Source organism: Ambystoma mexicanum, chromosome 6q (assembly GCF_040938575.1).
Source record: "Ambystoma mexicanum isolate Mex_15411 chromosome 6q, UKY_AmexF1_1, whole genome shotgun sequence".
NCBI lineage: Eukaryota > Metazoa > Chordata > Amphibia > Caudata > Ambystomatidae > Ambystoma > Ambystoma mexicanum.
This window is the reverse complement of record NC_090937.1, coordinates 1,379,808,288-1,379,830,701: the sequence shown is the minus strand read 5'-3', so window position 1 is coordinate 1,379,830,701 and position 22,414 is coordinate 1,379,808,288. Positions and strand designations below refer to the sequence as shown.

Below are 22,414 nucleotides of genomic sequence, written 5' to 3'. Positions count from 1 at the left end.
CCACTGGCATTGCTCTGGTCAACCTTCTGTATCAATATGTTTTAGCCCTGATAGTTCAAGCTGCTCTGCCTCTATTGGTAGCCGTTTCAATACCGTTTTCCATGTGGCTGGTCTCCTTCTGCAGTAGTGCAGGCAGGATAAAAATGGTGGGGTGGAAAGATGCTAAGTGCAATGCTGGTGGTTAAGATTAATTAATTCACGCATTACATGTTTTGCGATCCCTGGCCAAGATCAGTCATTTATCAGACATATATAATGTCGACGATTCTGATATGATTAACTTATCAGTGAAATAGTGTATTATGGGTACAGTACACTATTTAAAAATAGTTGTAACCCCTGATACTGCTATGTAATTTCTGTCCATGTGATGTATATACAGTACTGATGATGTCACTTCCTCTTTTGCACATGGGAATATTAGAAAGGCCATTGTGATTTTTGGTTTTACAATACAAGGGTGTCCATGGCAACACGCTGCACACCCCAGATGAGACTGTGCCATATGGCAAGAGAATAGAAACATATACGTTGCAGTTTAGGATGCTCTATAATTTGCTCTGTGATTTCTATTGCTGATTTCTTGTTTTCTTTTTTGGGGGCATTTGTAGTAGAATGCTTAATTTGCTTTCAGCCATTGCATTAGTAAATGGAAATGTGGAAGCGCCTTAAAAAGAGCACACTTGCATAAAACCCTTGCCGCCTAAGAAGAAGAGAGAACGTGTTAGTATTGATCGTGGTAATCGGTTAAAGTAAATATCACAAGTGAAGGAGGACATTTCTTATGTGACGCCCCAGTCATTCGTCTGATAGGGCATGTTGTCCTCAGAACATGTGCCATCGAGCTAATTTTAATGAATTAAAATCATTTGAGCGTGCACCTTCTTTCTATATTTCAGAGGTCCATAACTAATTCACTGTGAGCATCTAGCCTCAATAATATTTTACTACAATTTGTTGTGTTTAAATAGCATTGATGCCGTCAGAGTTGCATCGAAGTTCTTGGGGTGTTGGCCAGACCCTTCATTGGGGGTTAGCCAGGTCTAACAGCTGTTTCCTGTGGTTTTTCATATGCTTCCATTGCCTTTATTTATTTCTGGTATTTATTGGACATGTGTATGGTGCCTATACACAAGTGTTGCAATGAGCCACAAGACAATGGGGGGTTGGGTGGAGGCAGAGGAGAAAACAATAACAGTAAATGGTCCTACTAGGTCTTGTGACATTCGCACCATTCAAGTGCAGTGGCAATAAGTTCAGGGGGAGGGAGCAGGTAATGGCGGAAGGGCTGGGATGAAGGCAGTGGGGGGAAGTGCAGAAGGCAGGGGCACCAGGGGCTGGGCAAGTGCTGAGGGGAGCCAAGGTGGGCAAGTGTCAGGGGGAATCGAGAGTAAGGGTCAGCTAGTACAAGGCTGGGGTGGACCAGAATCAGGCTAGTCAGGGAAGGGTGTCCAAGGGCAAGTGCTGGTTGATGGGTGCTGGGGTAGACTGGACGAGAAGGGCCTGGCCCCTGAAGGCACATAAGGGTCCAGGCACTAGTCATGACGGCATGGGGACATTAGCAAGGGAGGGGGAAAGGGAAAGGGGAGCAGAAAAGGAAAGTCTTCAGAAGTTTCCAGAACTTAAGGAGATCTGGCTCAAATCTTTGTGACCCCTGGGTGTCCAGAGTTCAGAAGGTAGACAGATTGTATTGAGTGATAGTTTCTGCAGCATTAGGCTTTGTAAGGAGACAGCCCTTCGGCCGAGCTTTCAAATGCTCAGAAGTTAAACATCACTGCAGGGTTTTCACAATTCTGAAGTAAAAGTAATAACTTAAATCCCTTATGTCTGTTTGCTTTACCAGGCCTCCTCTTAGTGGGAGCCATGCCTCCTCTGTCACAGATCTAACCTAGGATGCTGACTTCTTGTAATCCTATGCTGTCTCACTACTGCTGCTTTTAAATAAGTGAAGACTGTTTAGGGGTTGCGTTATTTTCTTGGTCAGGGTGGGTAGCTCAATGAGATGAGCTTTAGCCTCTAACATAGGTCCAGGCTGTACTCAACAAGTTTGAACGGACTCAACCCTTCATCCTTGTAACATTACATTGGGTAAAAATAACAGTTATTATTATAATCCTTAGAAACATTAGGGACTGTCATGAAACACTATATACAATCTTGATATTATTATAAGTCATTGGGCCTCATTACGGGTCCGGCAGTAACCCTACTGGTAAAACCGGTGGGTTGTCCCCGGACCTGGAAAATATTACTGGCGCCTGACTTCCCGGTGCCACCGGGCTATTCCAAGTCCGGTGGCCGGAAAGTCAACCGCCAGTAATTTTGTTAGTCCCCATTCCCACGGAGTCCCATAGAACTCTGTGGGAATGGGGACCCGGGACCACCGGCACCGTTCACAATGGTGCCGGTGCTTCCTTGAGAACTCAGGTGGGTGACATCCCGCCAGGCAGGTCTGACCCTGGTGGATGGGATGGCACGCGCCCCAGAGTTGTACTATGCCGGTCCGGAAACAATGGTGCTAGTAGGCTTACCAGCGCCATTGTTATTGGACCAGCACAGTTGTAATGAGGCCCATTGTCTGCATTAGAGGGCAAGTTAATCTGCACTTGGTATATGGTCACAGCAAAGGAACATGTGAGGCTCTGCCTTACATATTATGAGTATGCCACACATTAACCCACAGTAAGACAGTGTTAATGTGGTATTAGAGACACTTGGCATATGATTGAGTCCACCTCCACATGTTACTGTGTGCCTTACATATGGTGGAGTTTACCAGTCATATGAAGCATTTACTGGCATTAAATGGCATTGGTGGGGAATTTGAGGCTGCATGTTTGTACAGGAGCATCACCTAAGAGGATGAACCCGTACTTTGCATATGGTTACTATATAATGAATAGGGGGCCTTAACTTGCATTGAAAGGCCTTTATGAAGCTTGTATGAATGCATTTGGCATATGATGTGAGAACCTGAACATGTGAGACGGCACCTTACATATGGTCTCAACACAAAGGATATGAGAAGCTATGTGGCATTAGGTGGCATTTTGCGGATATTTGAGACTGCACTTAGCATGTGATGGAAGCATCTGGATAGTCTGTTCCTTACATACTCTGACATGGATGGCATGTGAAGCAATAACAGGTAAAATGGCATTAGCTCCCTAAAGTAGTCTATACTTGACATATTATGACAGTACCTGGAAAATGCAGGGTTTTATTAGGCATCCCACAACTATTTATACTACCGTACGATGTCAGGAAGTGGCCATATGTGGGTGTATTGGCATATGATGGCAGCGCCCCTAACCTATGTTGGTTCTTGGTTCTGCTCAGTGCACCGCAACTAACCCATGGCATATGAAAGCAGCCCCCTAGACAAATTGAGTTTGGTAACTAAACTAGTCTTTTGTCTAAAGTATTATTAAAATTAGCAGACATTGTGCTATGCCGAATAAAGCCCTGCATTTCCCGGTACTCTTGATTGATTTTGGGTATTTATAAACGTGCACAGAACATACTCAACCTTATAATGGCGCCGCTGGTATCAATAATCAGTAACAGAATAGTGGTGCACACACAACATCTCTTTTGATAGATGAAAGATGGTGAAGACCCATACCGACGGGTGAACAGTCAGCAATAGGTGATCCTTTTACTGGCTGGTAGCGACAGATTTTATCTCTCAACTAGTCAGGTGCTAGTACATTTAGGCATTTGAAAATCAGACATGCCACCTTAAATTTGATGCGGTCCTCCACTGCCAACCAGTGCAATGTTCGTCGGAAAGTGGAAACATGACCAATCTGAGGGCCGCATTGTGGGCTTTTTGTAGCCTGTGCAATTGTTTGGCTGGAATGCCCATCAAAAGGCTATTACAATAGTCCAGATGGGCATTCATCATGGCACCCACCACCATCGCATGATCTTCACCCGGGATAAATGGCAGGACTTGCCGCAGCAATCACTGCGAATAGAAAACTGCCTTCACCTTGGCGCCAACCTGTGCCTCACTTCCAAGATCGTCCTGCAAATACAGCCCAGGTTTTTGATTCTAGAAGCTAATCTCAGTTGTACCCCAAAAATGCTAGGGACAACGGATTTGTTTGCAGTCACGATACAATGTTTGGGTCCGAATAGTGCTAGCTCCGCTTTGGACGCATTCAGCTGAAGCTGGCTTTCAAACATCCACTAACTTACTTCTTCCAGACACTGTTTAACCTGAACAAAGGTTTCCTCAATGTTTCCGATTTTGATGGAATTCTGGGCATCATCAGCGTTGGAGTGATAATTCACGCTGTGACTCTTCAAGCTCTCAATAAAAGTCTGCAGATACAGGTTAAAAAGCAGAGGCGATAAAGATGACCCTTTTGGAACTCCGCATCTCATCAAAATAGCGTCTGAAATATATCCCCCAAATGTAACACGCTGTTGTAGGTTAGCCAGGAACAAACCAAACCCCTTGTTGGCATGTTTTGAGACTTTGTCAACCAATTTCAGGTGGTTAAGTAGGATATGATGGTTGACCATGTCAAAGGCCGCTGAGAGGTCCAGCATCACCAAGAGTGACAGCCCTCCTTGATCTGCGACCCTTTACTGGTCTTCCTGCACAGTCAGCAATGCTGTTTCTGTTCCAAACTTAGGACGAAAGCCTGATTGAAAACAGTCCAGCAGTGATTCCTTTTCTACATATGCCTGCAACTGCGAATTAATACATTTTGTAGTGTGCATATCTGAAGAAACCAGCAAAAATGCATCTGGGCACAGTTTTTATTTATTTATTTATTGATTTTGTCATTTGTATAGCGCACCTAACCCAGAAGAATCTGGGTTCTGGTTACATAAGAAGATTGATTGTCTTAGCTACATTTAGCATTGAGTTACAGAGGTTGCGTTACTATTAGTTACATAGAGAGTTGGAGGATGCGTAGCTAAAAGTACATTGAGAGAAAAGAACAGCATTGAGATAAAGGCATGGTGGTTACAAATCATGGTTGGCAGTGCTTATATAGCAAGCAGTACATTGAAAGGGAAGATAACCTCTCATTGTGAAATGGGAGGAAGGAAAGCATTGACTTCATGGCTTAGTCGGGGCTAATCGTTGCACTTAAGGTGAATTGCTTGCAGCTGTTGGGTTGAAGTTTCTATAGGTCTTGGGAAAAGAGCCAGGTTTTGAGGCCATTACGGAAGGACCATAGGGAGGGGTCTCGTTTTAGGGGCAGTAAGTTCCATTGTTTTGCGGCGACCACAGGGAAGCTGCAGCCTTCAGCTTTTTGGCTTTTGTATCTGGGGATGGCAAGGCAACAGGAATATGCAGATCTGGTTGGTCTGTTTGATTGGGATTTGGATATTTGTCTAGCTAGGTAGAGTGGGGGCGCTATTTTATAGGCATTTGTGTGTCCGAGAAAGGATTTTGTGTGTCAGAGAAAGGGTTTTGTATGTGATGCGTTCACAGACCGGCAGCCAGTGGATCTTTCGTCTAGCTGAGGATATGTGTTCTTTTTTTAGAGATGTTAAGTGCATCTCTTACAGCGTTATTCTGGATGATTTTCAGTTCGTTAATATTTTGGGAGCTTGAGCCTGCAAAGAGGGAATTGTAATAATCAATCCTGGACATAATGAGGGCTCTGGCGAGGGTAATGCAGTTATCTGTTGTCAGGAAGGGTCTGCTTGTATTGATTTGTTTGGCGGTGTAGGCTGCTGCCATTGCAATTGTGTTTACTTGCCTTGTTAGGGAGAGGGATGAGTAGAGGTACACTCCTAGTGTTGTTTCCTCTTTTGCTATAGTGATAACGTTACCGTCAATGGTGAAGGATTTGTAGGATTGGGGGGCTGGTGCAGTGGTTGAGAATACTATCATGGTGCGGTTAGATAGGAAGGATTCAATACATTTTATGGCATTAGCTGAGAAGTGTCGAGATAGGGCGACGTGTTTGGATATTATATTGTGGTTTATCAGATCAGAGGCCGCTGCCAGGTCTAGTAGGAGGAGGACAGCTAGTTTGCCCTTGTCTTTTATCTCATCCATTTGTATTTTGAGGTCAAGGAGGGCGGTTTCCTTTCCGTGACCACGGCAGAAGCCTGATTGGCGGAGCCCAAGGAGGTTATGCGCTTCTAGGTATTTTTGGAATTGTAAGTAAGCCACTCTGTCCAATATCTTTTGGAGGAATGGTGCTGTTGTGATGGGGTGGTAGTTAGTGGGGATGTTAGGGTCCAGTGTGGGTTTTTTGAGAACTGGCAGTACCCAGGCTTCTTTAAGGTTTTCTGGTACATTGCTGGTGGAGAAGGAGTTGTTGATCAGGGCTGTGATGAAGACGGCAAGCTCTTCTGCACAGACTTTCATGAGGGAGGATGGGCAGATGTCTCCTTGGCATCTGGTGGGTTTCAGGCCGTTGATGATTTTGGTGGTTTCCGTGATGGTTACAGAGGTAAAGTCAAAGCAGGGTGTGGGGCTGGGAGGTGTCCGACGTGGGTCTGGGGACTGGATGACTGGGTCAAGTTTGGATTTTTGGGCATTGATTTTATTTTGAAGTAGGGCGACTTTGCTGAGCAGGGCTTCCTGAATATTCTTGCACCAGGGAGGGTCTTTGTTGCAAAGTTTGGGTAAGGGGACTGATGATTCGAGTTTGCGTAGGATTGTGAAGAGCTCTCACGTGGCTGAATTTGCTTTCACAATTCTTTCATTGTATGAATTGCCTTTCGATTGGAGGATGGCTTTTTTGTACTCTGTAGCTAGGGTGATGAATTGTTGTTTGTTTTCAGGAGATGGTGATTTTTTCCAGGTGCTCTTGCCATTCCTTTCTCGGCTTGAAGAGCTTTGAGGCTAGAGGAGTACCATGGGTTAATGTGGGCTGTTGGTTTGGGTTTTGAATGCGTAGTAGAGCAACTTGGCATCAAGGAGGGTTTGGTTGTAGAGTGTTACCATGTAGGTGGGGTCGAAGTTGGCATGTAAGTAACTTGTTACTGGATGTAGCATGGGGAGTATGTTATCTGGTGTGATGTTTTGTGGGTTTCTAGAGGGTGCTGTAAAGATTGGTTGACACAGGGTGTTTTGAAGGGCTATATTGTTGATAGAGCATAGGATGATGTTGTGGTCGAACCAGGGGCGTGGGTGGTTTGTTAGTATGTTGGTGTGGCAGTTGAGGTCCGCTAGACAGTCAAGTATCCAGCCTTTGTAGTGCGTTGGTTTGGAGATTCTATGAAGGAAGCCTTGTGCCTCTATAGTCTTTGCTAGGACAAGTGCCTGGGAGTCAGCTGGGTCGTTGAGGCCCATTTGGAAGTCTCCCATAATGATGATTTCTGAGGAAGGCTTGGTGTTATCTGAGAGGAGTTGTGCAATGTCTTTCTCAAATGATAGCAAGGGGCCTGGAAGTCTGTAGATTAAGTGGATTGTGAGAGTGGATGTAGCTTAGAGGGACATTTTGAGTTGGATGAGTTCTCCTCGATGGGATAATTTCGTTGGGTATTTCTCTGATGGTAAGATTGTTTTTGGCGATAACCTCTACTCTGCCTCCTTTTAGATACCAATCTGTCTTTCCTTTTCCTAAGGATGGTGTAGTCGTCAGGGATGGCCAAGGAGAGGGCAGGGCTGACAGCTGGCTGCAGTCAGTTTTCTGAGATTGCTAGGAAGTCTAGGCCATAGGAGATGATGAGATCAGCGATGTCAAGGGCATGTGCCAGGAGGGATCTGGCATTGATGAGTGCTCCCTTGAGATGAGTTATGCTGCCTGCATTCGGGATATGTGGTGCAGTGACCTTTTTAGCGTTGGGTTTTTGCGTTTTTTTCTTTCTTCGGTATGTGATCTATGGCAGTGAGAGGATTGCGTCTTGCTGCTTTGAGAGGATTAAAGTGGAGAGCTGTGACCCTGGGTGGACGTGTATGAGCGTTTGGATTGAGTGGTGGGCTTTTTCTCAGTGGTGAGTTAAGGTTTCTGGTCGTTGAGGGGGTCTGAGTTCTGCAACTGAGTTCTTTGTTTCTGTGGGTGATGGTAAAGGGGGTAATTCATGGGTGTTGCTGGCAGGTGAGTAAGTGAGATGCTAGGCGTTTGTTTCTCTGTTCAAGAGAACAAGATTTCCTGGAGTTTAGGGTGGTCTTGTGTCTGGTGGTATGCCAGGATTTAGGGGTGTAGTTAATGTGGGATGCTAGGCGCTTGTTCCTGTAGTCCGGTGAACAAGATGCCTTTGAGTTCAGGGTAGCTGTATGTCTAGTGGATCGCCAGATTGAGGGGTTGCAGTTTGAGCAGGATGCTAGGCACTTGTTCCTGTGCTTTAGTGAGCAGGGTTTCTTTGAATTTATGGTGTTTGTATATCCAGTGGTTTGCGTGATTGTGGTGAGCTGGATTAGCCATGCTATAGGAAGGAATGCAATTGGTGAGATGTCGTGTGAATTAGAGACATAGAAGCCATTTTCAGGGAGAGTAGGAGCTTGGGTTTGGTGAGGGCGTTGGTGTGTTGGTGGTTGAGACTGTTGGTTTGGAGGTGGGAATCTTTAGCATGGTGCGCCCAGATGGGAGTATGGCTGGAGTATGGCGGAGTATGCGTAGTGTTTGGTCTGTATCAATTGTTAGCTTCTGTGGTTAGGTGGCTGTGAGTTGCAACTTAGATTTGGTGTGGGCGGAGGGGCCTGCAATACATTTTAGACCAACACACCTAGATTTGATAGAGGCTGAGGGGCCTGCAATGCATTTAGAATGATGCACCTAGATTTGATAGGGGCTGAGGGGCCTGCAATACATTTTAAACCAACACACCTGGATTTGATAGGGGCCAACGGGCCTGCAATGCATTTAGAAAGACACACCTAGATTTGATAGGGGGCAAGGGGCCTGCAATACATTTTAGAAAAACACACCTAGATTTGATAGGGGCCGAGGGGCCTGCAATACATTTTAGACAAACACACCTAGATTTGATGGCAGCCGAGGAGCCTGCAATACATTTAGAAAAACACACCTAGATTGGATAGTGGCCTGCAATACATTTTAGAAAAACACACCTAGATTTGATAGGGGCCGAGGGGCCTGAAATACATTTTAGAAAGGTACTTAGGCTTGGTGGGGCCGATGGCCTGCAAGTCAAGTGAGCAGCCTGTCTAGACTGTAGAAAAGGCTAGGGGCTAACAGCCTGTAAGAGGTTGAGTGCTGAGGCGCAGGAGTGCGTGTTATTACACTGGCGTTGTTGTGGGTGGAGAGGTCGTAGGCTGAAAGCATGGTTGGTGGTAGAGGCTTGTTTAGCAGGTTTGCGACTGCCCTCCATTAGTTGGCAACAGATGAATGTACAGTGGAGTTAGGCGGTTAGCGCTGCGTGTCTCCTTGTGAGGGGGACCTAGATAAGAGTTGCTAGTTACCTCCTGCGGTACTGTGCACTCAGCCTTGTGAGACGTGGAGATTGCCTGGCGTGAGGGACCAGCATGCCTGCTGTTGTGCTGGTGGTCACAGTGCTGCTTTAGCCCTGTTGGGGGTTAGATCGTTAGCCAACCAAGGTCGCATGCCACTCCTCCTTGACCTTTTCGCGAGAAACCGTTATTTTCCAGAAACCTTCAGATTAAAAGGCGTAAGGCCAGGAAACCAGACTGAAGAATCCTGCATTGTGTGTCCTTGATACCCAGGGCCCTCCAGCAAGACTGGCCGAGTCGGGGAGGAGCAGCAGCCGCTGTGGTACCGTCCTTGGCTCCAGGATCAAAGCAGCGCCAGAGAAATTAACACAGCTGACTGCTAAACTATCCTGACGTATTGTTTCTTGAACATTTATCTTTTGCATACATAATTTCCCCACACTATTTGTTTTTAGAGAGAAGGATTGGCAATATGTTTTTAGTATAGGCCCTTTTATTTTGACAGAGACTTCCACTAGGACTGCGTTATTATTATTTGATGGTTGTAGCTTTCTCCCATCCTTAGGTTTAGGGCTAGATAGGCGTGCTGCCAACCCATTGAAGTTCAATAAACACCCTTGAACTGTGATCACTCGTGTCTGTCTTCACTGTTTGATACCATGACTTCCTTATAGTACGCAGAGCAGAAACATTATGCAGTACGAGATCACAATCAGGGGGGGAAAGGACGTTTCTCAGAACCTACACTCAGACCTACCCACAAAATGCTCCCACTTCACATGTCAAATAGACTACTTTTTGGGGGTTCTTATGAATCTGGCTGGGGATAGACGTGAAATAGTCTGGCAATATAGTTTGGTGCTTCAACAGGTGGCACTTTCTGCACAAGGCAGAAGAATTTGATATTGGCATGGTATTTCATCACTAGTGAGCATAGAGTTTTCAAAGCAAGTATGATTGATTCTTGAATCCCAAAGAAACTTGAGGCATCATTTTGCAATCTTTGTATTTTGATTATTGTCTTCACTCGGGGGGTGGGGGGTACGTAAATGCTGATGGACAAGACCGCTGCAAGGCTTAGTGAAATTTGTTTTGATATGAGCGTCAAGGGAATAATACCTCTCAGGAGATCTGAAGTGTAAGGTATTCCTTGTTGTAGAGTTGATTTGTGAAATGAAAAATAAGGACGCATGGAATACTGAACATATGTTGAGGATTTTATGCATAGGTGTGGGGTTGGAGAAAGCACATGGTTGATCTCAGGAGATCTGAAGTGTAAGGTATTCCTTGTAGAGTTGATTTGTGAAATGAAAAATAAGGACGCATGGAATACTGAACATATGTTGAGGATTTTATGCATAGGTGTGGGGTTGGAGAAAGCACATGGTTGAAGGACAGTTCAAATCCACATAGGCGAGGGGGTTGCCAAATCGAATTATCAAGACTTCTGTTTTAGGGTTATTTAAAATGAACCAATGTTGTTCGCCGAGGCCTGGACAGGGTCAATATGGCCTGCCACATGTGCAGCTTGAGGTCGAAATTCTATTGAAGATTTTCTGAGTCCAGGATTCTTGCCATCAGGCCTAACCATGTGGTACCACACATGAGCTGTGGGAGACGGTTTAGATGAATTTTCAGCTAGTGGGGAAATACCTGAACCATTCAAGCATCCTGCCTTCATATTCTACTCTTGCAGGGGCTGGATGGGACAATAGCTTCAGAAACAGCATGGAGGTTGTGTCAGAATAGTACACCTTTCTTGGCCTTGATCCCTGATGTTGACTAGTTCTGCTCAAATTTTCAAGTGGGTCGTTTCTGTACCCTATTTTATTTTATTGTATGAAGTGGGTGAAATCTCGTTCTAGCTCTGATAGTCTGCACATTTTTAGCCTATGTCCTTTTCTCAAGCTGCACTCAGTATTAGGGTGCATCAATTTTATTTATTTAGCCTTTATAGAGCGCAATGATCACCCAGGGGTATTTTGGTGCTTTTATTGTCCGTAAAGAGGCATTCAAAAGGATGTTGGGATCCAGTTTAGATTAGCGTTGTTTACTAATTCTCCAGATTTAATCTTTCATGGATTCACATGTTTATGAATATTCCCTGTCGTCAGGCTGGGAATCCTCTTTAATATTAAAGCAGTTTAGCTTTAAAGCTCGAAATTGCCTGTCACTTATATAGCCTAGTGAAGTCACTTGGGGTCATACTGCCCCAGCCAATGGCATTAGTCTGCCTTTGCTCCACCCCTGGTGGCCATCTTCACATTTTTACCCCACGTTTATGTATTGGGAGACTCGCTGTTTCACTCCTTGAAATATCGATTTTTGTCATATTTTTTAGAAAATGTTTTCCATAGTTTCTCCAACATCAGTCACTTTAGTGACTACCAGTAACAGGGACCCGTTGCCGGTGTAGATCCATGCAATCAACGGATCTTCTCAGCATGTGAGGCCTTCACTCGAGTTGAGACCCTCAACATGCTGCCATGGCGGACGCCACGAAGAAGAGCCTTTTCAAGTTGTTCCAAATATCACCTCAAGAACGTGTTTGTGGATGACCAGCATGGCAAATGCTTATATTGCTTGCATTCTTACCACAAAATGGACACCTGTTACATTTGCCATTCCTTCTTATCAAAGACTCGAAAGGATCGTTATTGAAGGTTGGTGACTTGGCTTGAGGAGGGTGCCAGGGCCTCTGAACGTCCTTGGTTCGGAGTCATGCCTCTATCAGGGTCGGCAGGCTCATGGAGCAAACTCAATCTTCTAAAGGGTTGAGGTCACATGATGTACCTTCCCTGGGGAAAAAACTAAAAGGGGACACAAGTCTCACACTTTGACTATTACTCCGTCAATTACATTATCGACAACTCTAGCGCAGAATGCTCCGTCCACATCATCCACGGCTCTGTCCACGACTGCTCTGTCTATTGCTATGACCATGTCTACCACTAGACCACCGTCTTCATCTCATTATTCGGAAAGGCGACGTCCTTGATGGCATAAGTTATCATCTACACCAACAACCACTTTGACGACCTCAGCATCACCCACACCGTCAGTGGTCCACAGACTGAAATTGACCACTTTTTCATCTTTGTTTGCTCCGCCGACTATTGCTCGGCGATGACTTCAGCGACGACAACACCTGCCATCTCCAGAATTGCTTTGCCTCCCAGACTGGCTTCAGCACCATTGATGTCCACGGCACCAGTGGAGGTTCCGCAAGCCCCAGTACTTGCTTCACTTCCATGGGGTGCAAGGGTGGGCAGAGAAATTCCTCCAGCACTGGTTTATCTGCCGCAGCCCACTATGGCCAAACCACTCTTATCCCTGGTGCCTGCTGTGTCATCTGTTACTACACCGCCTGCTCAGCTGCTGGAAGTGGGTGACATTTCAAAAGAAGCACCTCTGGAGGCCTTATTTTCTGATAATGAGGAAGTCCAGGAAGAACTGGACCCAATTCTTCCAATACCTCATCTGCCACTTCAACCAGCAGTTCCACCCGCTGCTATGACTACAGTTCCCTTGGGAACACAGCCAGCACCCACAGACATGTCTCTGGATAGCCTTTCTACATTGCAGACCTTAGTCAAGGAACTACAGCATCGTCTACCTCCTCTCTGCCATGAGTAAGAGTCCTCCGGCTTCGCTTTTATGAGATGATTTAGTTCCGCCCCGTAGACCTATGCCAATGCCTCATTTGTCTATCCCAGTGGCTACCTTCACAGACAATGACACTAGCCCTGGCACAAACACGTCCCCAGACATGCTGTGAGGTTTCAGTAATGCAAGGCGGACAACTGCTTGTATTTTTCTCTGTATTAAACATTTTATTAAAAGAATAAGATGCAAATACATCCTTGCTAAACCTACTCTATCAGGAATTCCCTACCTAGTCTAAGAGCTAAGGGAAGTTGCAAAGGAAGTAAAAGTTCACCAAACAAAAATCCACTGGTAACAGTTCAGCTTCAAGATCTGTTTCAAATTCCAGGCAAGGAAATAGCACCAGTCGTAATTCTGGATTTCTTCCTTCCAAGATTGTTTGACACTGTTCAAAGAATAGATTAGCAACTTCTCCTTCTTAAATTCTACAAGTTTTTGTAACCGCTGCAGTGCATTCGATATAATTGTCAGGATGCTTCTTCTTGGGTTGTTGGTTTCCTCTTGACAACCACCCGTCTACTACTGTTACAGTGGAAAACGACTCCTTGGTTCCACACTAAGCCACTACTTCAACCAACTTCATTGTGACATCCACTGACAGTATTATACACAACCACAGTTCTGGTAATTCTGCTTCAACTTTATAAATTGAATGGTGAGGCATTTTAAAGACAAGACACTTCGACCTCAAGAGTTAGGCAAGGCACTCTTCTTTCCTACGGCAAAAAAAGGGCAGCTTCTTAGCCTCTCCTGTCTGCCTTACTGCAACAAGGATAACCTTCCAGACTGACTTTCTCTTGACTTCAACAGTCTCAGCATTACAGGTTAATTGCTCAATCTTCTTGCAAGCACCAAGCTCCCTTTCCCAGCTTTGTTCATGCCTTCTTGATTCGAGTAGCTACCTTGAAGATGTATTGCCACATTTCCAACTTCAGAAAACAATGTCCCACTTCTATCAGAGGACAACGGTCTCAGTTACTTGGATTGATTTAAACAGGGTTTTTTTTCACTATAGAAAGGGTTCGCCTCTTAGCTTGGGTAATGTGTGTTCTTCTTATTAATACAAATTCTGTGTTTAAAGAATAATTGTTTTTAGTGTTACAAGATTCAGTCTTCAAAGAAAAAACAAGTTTAGGCATACGCGAACACTCTGTAAGGTAGATCTTCAACTTTAAGTATCTGAAAGGGTTTGTATTCAACATTATTAACTGTGAGACACTTTCTACTCTGGTCGGGAATCACAATTGGTCACACACAATCTTCCTTTGATGCCTTATGATCTTGTAACAAGTGTGAAAGTCAGCTTCAGAGTCTTCGAAGTACTTTAGAAAGCATTCCCCTCTTTTATTGGCAACACGCAACCACTCCGGCAACATTTAAAAGTTCGACAATGAGAAATGAAAGGCTTTTCTTCACGCGCGAGCATTATAACTTTTACTAGAAGTGCGCTTGATACATTTCCATTGTAAAGACAAACAGTTCACACTTGCTTCTACTCTTACATGAGCCACTTAAGATTTGGTAACAGTTACCGGTAAGGGTTTATGAGTGAACCTGAATGCCAAGTTTCACTCACCGACACCAGGAACAGTGGGGTTGCGGGCTGCTTTAAGTTCCCGACTTCTTCCTCTTGTACTACGGCTGTAGGCACACTTGGGACCCGCACACATCTGCAACACGTATGTCTCTGGCCTGGCCACACCAACTGGGAGTCACCTTCATTCCTTAGCTTGCTTCTTGCTATGGACCTCGGGCTTCATACAGAACCCTCTCAGAACTTGTAGGTGAAATCTGCTCTCTCCACGTCTTGGCGTTGCTTAAGTGATCACACCTCCTCATGACCTTCCAGTGTCTCCCTCTCCTTCCACCCCCTCCTCTCCCACCTACTCTATGGTGTTCTCTGTCTCTCCTATGTCCATGAAGACCTACTCTCCAACCTTGACTTTACCACCCCCTGTGTCCTCATCTTGCTTGATCTCTCATCTGCCTTTGACACTGTCAATCATACCATCCTGCTCAACCGTCTCCGTGATAACCTGGGTATCACTAGCCGGGCTCTGGCTTTGCTGACTTATTTCCTCTCTGACTGACCCTCCCAGTCCAACTTGGGTCCTTCCTCTCCACTATCTTTTTCTCTACCTGTGGTGTCCCCCAGGGGTCTAACCTCTCTCCCTGGCTGTTCAACCAATATCTGGCTCTCCTTGCCCACCGCATTGCCGCTCTCTGTCCCAACTTTCAGTGCTGTGCGGATGACACCCAGCTCATTTTCAGGCTACCCTCTGCCTCCTCCTCTCCTTCCCTCATCTCTGACTGTCTGCTATCCAGGAGTGGTGTGCTGCCAATGACCTCTGCCTTAATGCCAGTAAGACTGAGATTCTCCTCATCGGCACACACACTCCCTACTTCCCTGCAGCTCTCAGGTCGGCCTCTCTGGGCCCTCTTCCTGCTCCCACCTGCATGGCTAAAAACCTTAGGGTCATCTTTGACTCCACACTCTCCTTCTCTCTTCACATCTCTGACGTCTCTAAGAAGTCAAACTACCAGCTGCACCTCCTCAGAGGTATTCTTCCTTTCCTCTCCTTCCCCCAGAAGCTCACTGTCTCCAGAGCTCTGGTTCTCTCAAGGTTGGACTATTGCAACAGCCTCTTTCTAAATCTGCCTGCTTCTACTCTCCGCCCTCTGCAACTTATCCAGAACAGGACTGCAAGACTTGTCCTTGGCCTCAAGCCCACGGATCGTATCTCTCCAGGACTGAAATCTCTGCACTGGCTCCCAGTGGCTGCGAGGATTACGTTCAAAACCCTCTGCATCATCCACAAGGCCTTCTGGGGCCTGGTGCCTCAATACCTTCAACTCCCTCTTCCTAAATATCTTCCTTCTCAAGCTCTTCACTCATCCGCCTCCAACTCCCTCAGGGTCAGTCGCTTCTCCAAGCAACGAGTTGGTGGTAGATCTCTTTCCTTGGCTGATGCCTCCCTATGGAACCGCCTCCCTGCCTCCCTTAAACTTGAGGAGAACCATCTCTGGTTCCGTAAACTCCTCAAAACCTTTCTCTTTGCTTCTGCTTTTTCTCCTCCTCTCCTCTGCTGACCTCCTAACTGTACCTGGAACTGCAGTGGCTACCTGGACACCCTCTGATCTCGGGACCAGGTCCTTCCCCCGCCAGTGTTTCACACCTGCGCTGCCGACCTGGCAACCCCCGCACTTGGGGACTGTCTCTGTATCCCCACAGTTCCCCTCCCAGCCCTTGACACCCGATGGCTGCACTTACCCAGGTACTTGCCACATGTTGTCTGCTACTTACTTATTGTTATCATCTTTGCCATGTACTGTACTGTCTCTGCCCCCTTCCCACGCACGTGTGCGATCTGATTGACACCTGGCCTAGTAGGATCGTTGTCCATCCTCCCTTTTTCCCCCTCCCTTGCCTCGTCGCGCCTTGAAACACTTGTGTATAGGCGCGTTATAAATGCCATATCATATCATAGTACAAGGTAAGCATTATCAATTCAAGGCTCTGCCTTTTGGCCTTAAATCAGCTCCAAGAGTCTTCACAGAATACCTAACCACAGTGGCAGCCCATCCAGGCCAAGTAGACTGGCTAATATGTGCCCCTTCCTGACCACTAGCCTTGCAACACACCAAGAAGACTATCCAGTGCCTGATGTCTCTGGTATTCTCCATCACCTCACCGACGTCAGGCATATCACCATCAACGAATGCTCTGTATCTGGGTTCATGGCTCAACACCGTGACATGTCTTGCTCCCCCCTCGGAGTAGAGTGTAGAAGCCATACTCCAGAAGACTCACCAACTATCCATGTTGTAGGTGTCAACAGTCCGCTCCATCAAAGCTCTGCTAGGGATGATGTCCTCTTGCAACCAGTTAGTTCCACAGTGCAGGCTTCAGATGAGGCCTCTCCAAAAGTTCATCGATTCTCGATGACGGCAAGTGTCAGTTTCTTGGAATGACAACATTGCCCCCTCATGCCATCTTTCCACAAAACTCTCCAATGGTGGAATCATCGTGAGCAGCTTAAGCGGGGCGCTACTTTTTTGCCTCCCAGTTCATCAGGCCACAGTCCCCACCAATGCTTCCCTGGAGGGATGGGGAGTCCACACGGGCCAACACCATGCCAGATGCCTGTGGCTACCCGAAGGCAAATCCCTACACATAAATGTTTTGGAGCTCAGAGCAATGTTATGGACCTTGAAATCGTTCAAACCGCAACTCCAGACAAAGGTGGTTTACATCTTCACCGACAACACGACAACCATGTTTTATATCCGGAAGCATGCCGGTACCCGCTCTCCAGTGCTGTCCAAGGAAGCTCAAGCACTATGGCACTGGTCAATATCGCACATGTTTCTCCTCCCCTACCATCTGCCAGGGATCCACAACACCATTGCAGATTCCCTCAGCAGGGAGCTACGATCATGTCACGAATGGGAGCTTCGCCAGAGCCAAGTTCTTCACATCTTCTCCCAGTGGGGTCGCCCCAAAATCGACTTGTTCGCCACGGAACAGAACTCCAAGTGCCTCCAGTTTTCCAGCCAGTATCCTTAAGAAAGGAGTCTAAGGGACGTCTTCTCCATTCTGTGGGACAGGAATTTCCTATATGCATTCTCTCCACTTCCACTTCGACTGCGAGTACCAAACACACTCTAAGTGAGCCAAGATGTTCTTGATCGCCCCGGAATGACCACGCCAGATCTGGTACTCCAATCTACTTCACCTGTCTGACCTCCTCTCCAAAGAATGAGGATCAGGTCTGCATCACGATCCAGTGAACCTAACATTGAGGGCATTGCTTCTGCAGCCCAGGAATTCAGAAACTTTGCATTGCCTCTAGCATGCAGAAAGATTCCTGCAAAGACTACGGTATCCTCTGCATTATCGTGCGACAAGCACAAGTGGAAACATTTTACCATTTGATGTCAATCCCAACAGCTGGACCCTCTTCTGATCACAGCTAGAAAAGTCTTGGCATATCTCCTGCCCTTGGCTACGGCAGGACTAGTACACGCATGTATTGTATTGTATTATATTCGGTTATGTATATAGCGCTCTTTCCCCATTTGTGTGGCCTCAATGCGCTTTGTGGTTGGAACGCCCTCGGTGACCGTAGTCAATGTGCTGGAGTATCTAATAGTTTTAGATTCGGAGATACATGTGTGCATTTTCGTTGATCTAGGACTCGGGGGGGTAGGAGGCCTGGCTAGGGTCAACTAAGCAGCCCAGGAAGGTCAGGCACGTGGGTGGGCGCTGTTTGTGGTTTGCGATGGAGTCCTATTGTTGAAAAGAGTCGATGTGTGGCCAGCTATACCGAATTTCTTTTAGTTGGTAGTCACTGTATGCTAGTGGCAGAGGTGTTGAGGTATGTCAGGTGTTTCAGTGTGGACGGCTATGTGCGCTGCTAGACCGGATGAGCATAGCCATAGCTGTATTCTACGTTGCATGGATGTCTGCCAGTGCCTGCGGCCTGTGTCCACAGACATAGTGTAAAATATATTTACTGTAGATTTTGATGATGTTCAGCTGCAGCAATCTTAGTCTAGTGTGAACGGCATGGTCTCGTTATTCGTGGTCTCTCCGGTGTGAGAGAGGGCGAGTGAGACCTAGGTTTCACAATACAATTTGGGTACGGGAGAGCACACCTAGATTTTAGAGTCATGTATGGTGGGAGAGAGGTCTAGGTTTCAAACACAGTAGGTTTCACAATACAATAGGCAGATATGGGTGGATACACTTAGATTTTAGGACCCTGTATAGTGGGAGAGAGGCCTCGGTTTCACAATACAATTTGGGTACGGGAGAAAACACTTAGGTTTGAGGACACTGTATAGTGGGAGAGAGGCCTAGGTTTCACCATACAATTTGGGTACCGGAGAGACTCCTAGTTCTGAGAGTCCTGGATAGTGGGAGAGAGGCCTAGGTTTCACAATAAAGTAGGTTCCCTAATATAATAAGTAAATGCATTCAAGTACCACTAGCAGCCATTTCTCGTTACAATCACATTACAGGCTCCAGCTCCAGCTGGGAACTCAATGTTGTTCTTTCCAAGTTAATGGGCCCTCTGTTTGAACCTCTTCACTGGTCTCCGCTGAAGTTTAGATCATGGAAGACTGATTTTTGGTGGGCATTATATCTGCCAGGCCTGTGGGAGAACTGCAAGCCCTCCTGTAAACGGGCATACCTGGCTTTTCACCAGTCCAAGGTGGTGCTCTGCACAAATCCTTCCTTTGTGCCGAAAGTTCCCTCAGATTTCCAACTAAATTAACCTTTGATTCTACCCGTTTTCTTTGGTGTTCCCACTTCTCCAGCGGAGAGGGGCGTACACTTGTTGAATTACGTGCTTTGAAGTTTTATATTGCATGAACGAAGCAGTTCCGAAAGGCATCACAACTGTTTGTTTTGTTTGGACCTGTGAGCAAATATAAGCCCTGGAAAAGACTCCAATTTCCATGTGGCTCTCTGGTTGTATCTCTCCTTGCCATCAACTTGAAAACAGGCCACTGCCAGGAAGGCGGAGGGTGTATTGCACCAGAGTCGTAACTTCTACCACAGCGTTCCTGTCTGGGGTTCCCCTGCTTGAAATTAGCAAGGCTGCTACGTGGAGGTCTGTCCACATCTTCACAAGATTCTAATGCAATGACGGATTCCGGGGAGGAGTCTTGAAGTCAGCCAGGCAGTGCTCTGTAACCTATTTGCATGAGGTGACTGTTCCAGGGGTGAGTTCAATTGCTTCTGTAGAGCTATAACGCCTCCTATTGGTTGTGTATACGTACTTCTGTGTAATTGTAATCATGAGCATGTGAATCCATGTAAGATCCAATGCTGGAGAAGGACCAAGTTACTCTAGCATTGGTATCTTTCATGGATTCACAAGCGACCCTCTCGCCTACCTCCCACCCCTCGATGGCTCTTCTTGGTGGTGGTAGTAGTAGTAGTAAGTCTTTATTCAGGATAAATTTATTCCGAGCAAAACATATACATAAATAAAGATAAAAACCATAGATAAAACCCACATAAATAAAATGGGCAAACGCTAAAATACATTCACAATAATTGCCACACAACGTAAAAGCATTTTCAATATACAAATACACATGTTGCGCTATTAATGGATCGGGAACCGATAAAAGAAAACTCACAGCGGTTTGACCTTGTCGTATTCCCCACTCCCATAAAATCGGGAACATAAACCTTTTCCTCAGAGATATAAAAGCAGAGTACAAAAAGTAAGACATGCTGTAAAATCATTCCTATCCCTCCTAGAGCAGTCACATTTCCTCCACTTGATACATACTGCCACATTTCGTGCGCTTTCAGATATGAAGCTGGCCACCAGGGGTGGAGCTAAGGAGGACTAATTTCATTGGCTGGGGCAGTAATGACCAAAGTGACAGCAATCAACTATTTTAGTGCTTTAATATTACAGAGGATTCCCAGCCTGACTATGGGAATATTCATGAACATGTGAATCCCATGTAAAACCCATGCTGGAGAACAAGAGTTATAGGAAAGTAAATTGTTCCTTATGGAACATTTACAATTCATCTCAATTTGGAAATAACTGTTCATGTAAAATTGTTTGAGTTAAACACGTTTTGAAAAAAATTCAGCCTCATCTAGCCCTATTCTTTAGCAAATGGAATATATGTGCTAGGTTTTATATAGCAAAAAGTAAGCTTTGAAGCAGCAGGGCATTTCAGTGTAGGGGCATAGAGTATTAGCCTACAATCGCATAGATGCAAATTGAAGGATAGTTTATCGCAAGATAGATGCGAGTTTAATATTTATATTTTATTTCTCCTAAGCTGCATTATTTTTTCTAAGACTTTCAAAGTAATGCTTGCACATAAGAACTTTTTGTTATTTACTTTTAACAAAGTATGTAAATGGATGTGCAGCCCTGCTCTTTTGTTTTAATGTTTCTTTTATTGCCCTGATAACTTTTTTTGTTTTCTTTTAGCTGTATAAAAATATGTGGACGGCCGTGCTCCAGGGAAACCAAGTGCTGGAGAGGCCATACTGGTGGGCAGAGTTCTGTGCCAACAAGCCGAGTGTTGGCACCTTGCGGTCGCGGATGTAACCGGAATCCCGCTTGAGCGGTCCTTGGCCGAGAGAAGGTCGGCTGACAGTGTTACAAAACGCTGTCAGTGAAACAAATTGCGTCACCGGCGGGATACCGAATTACCAAACATTCCAAATCTGCCCTCAGCCGGAGTGCACACATTTCCATCTCCCCAAGGCTGCGTGCGCTTCTCGGAAGAGCGGCCCACCGTCGTTTGCTTACTTATGTGGCTCTCTGCACATTGATCAGCGCGCAGCATAATGTCAAATGCGACTCAAATGTCAAAACGTATTCCTCACTTCAAATCGGCATTTTGACGAAAGTAATTGTTGATAATGTTTAAGCACACAATTCGTGTCTTTGTTTTTGATGATGTTGGCAACTCACTCAAACATGTCTACTGGCATAGAAGGAACCTAATTTAAACGATTTTTCCCCCTCAGGGTTATTAAAATCAGCTATCCTAGATGTTCATGGTCAGGCCTATTTTGAGTCTTATAGGGGCACCAGGCTGCTGTCCCTTTACATTTTTGGTGACTTTAGCCTCTGAGAATCTTTTGTGCTTTTAAGTGTACCCGTCCTTAATCATGGAAAATGTTTGATCTAATGTAATTACATAATATTCAAATAAAGTTGTCTGGTTTCAGTCACAAGTAAAGTAATAAAGAAAATATACCTACTTTCTTCTTGAGGTAGCTGTTTGTGAATAGATAATAATACAAATGTTGTTGAGGTCATAATTTACTGATGCATGCAATAGCCAGGAGGGACCACGCCAAAGGAGCTTCCTTCTAACCCTTTGCACACCCTTGTGAGCCTGAATAAACAACACGCCCTACAATTGCTATGGATTCTTACACAGTACTTAACTGGCTGGGTAACAATAGTGTGCTATACAAAGTAGGTTTGATTTGGTTTCAGGGTTATGTACGGTCATGTAGCCAAGAGGGAGGCAGTATATCACAATGATGTATAACATGTTTTAGTCACAACCAACGTTCCAAACTCCATTAATCCATCCTATCTCACCTTACAATGTGGATTCAGTTTCAGGCCTCAGTGTTTCCTGGACGTTGCTTCTCTGTGTGCTTCAAGTCTTAGCCGTGAGGGGCTCCTGCACACTACTTCTCTGTGTGCTTCAAGTCTCAGGCTTGAGTGTTTCCTAGACACTGCTTCTCCGTGCTCTTAAAGTTGGGGGTTCCTGCACACTTCTTCTCTGTGTCTCTAGTCTCCTCTCTCTTGAATTAGGGTTTCCCTAAACCTTTTCTACCTTGGACCGCTTTCTTCTCACAAAGGCTCAGGTAATAACAAAGGCTCAGTTCTTCTCCCTCTG

General features: G+C 45.6%; 1 protein-coding gene across 1 annotated transcript in view; it reads left to right on the top strand.

Moving 5' to 3' along the window:
* ACOX3 (acyl-CoA oxidase 3, pristanoyl) overlaps positions 1-21,760 on the top strand; it is a 1,085,216-nt gene extending 1,063,456 nt beyond the window's left edge. The window contains exon 18 of the mRNA XM_069632027.1: positions 20,980-21,760. Coding sequence (XP_069488128.1) covers positions 20,980-21,099 — 120 coding nt within the window. The 3' untranslated portion in view covers positions 21,100-21,760. The remainder of the gene's footprint in view (positions 1-20,979) is intronic.
* Positions 21,761-22,414: the final 654 nt, after the last annotated feature.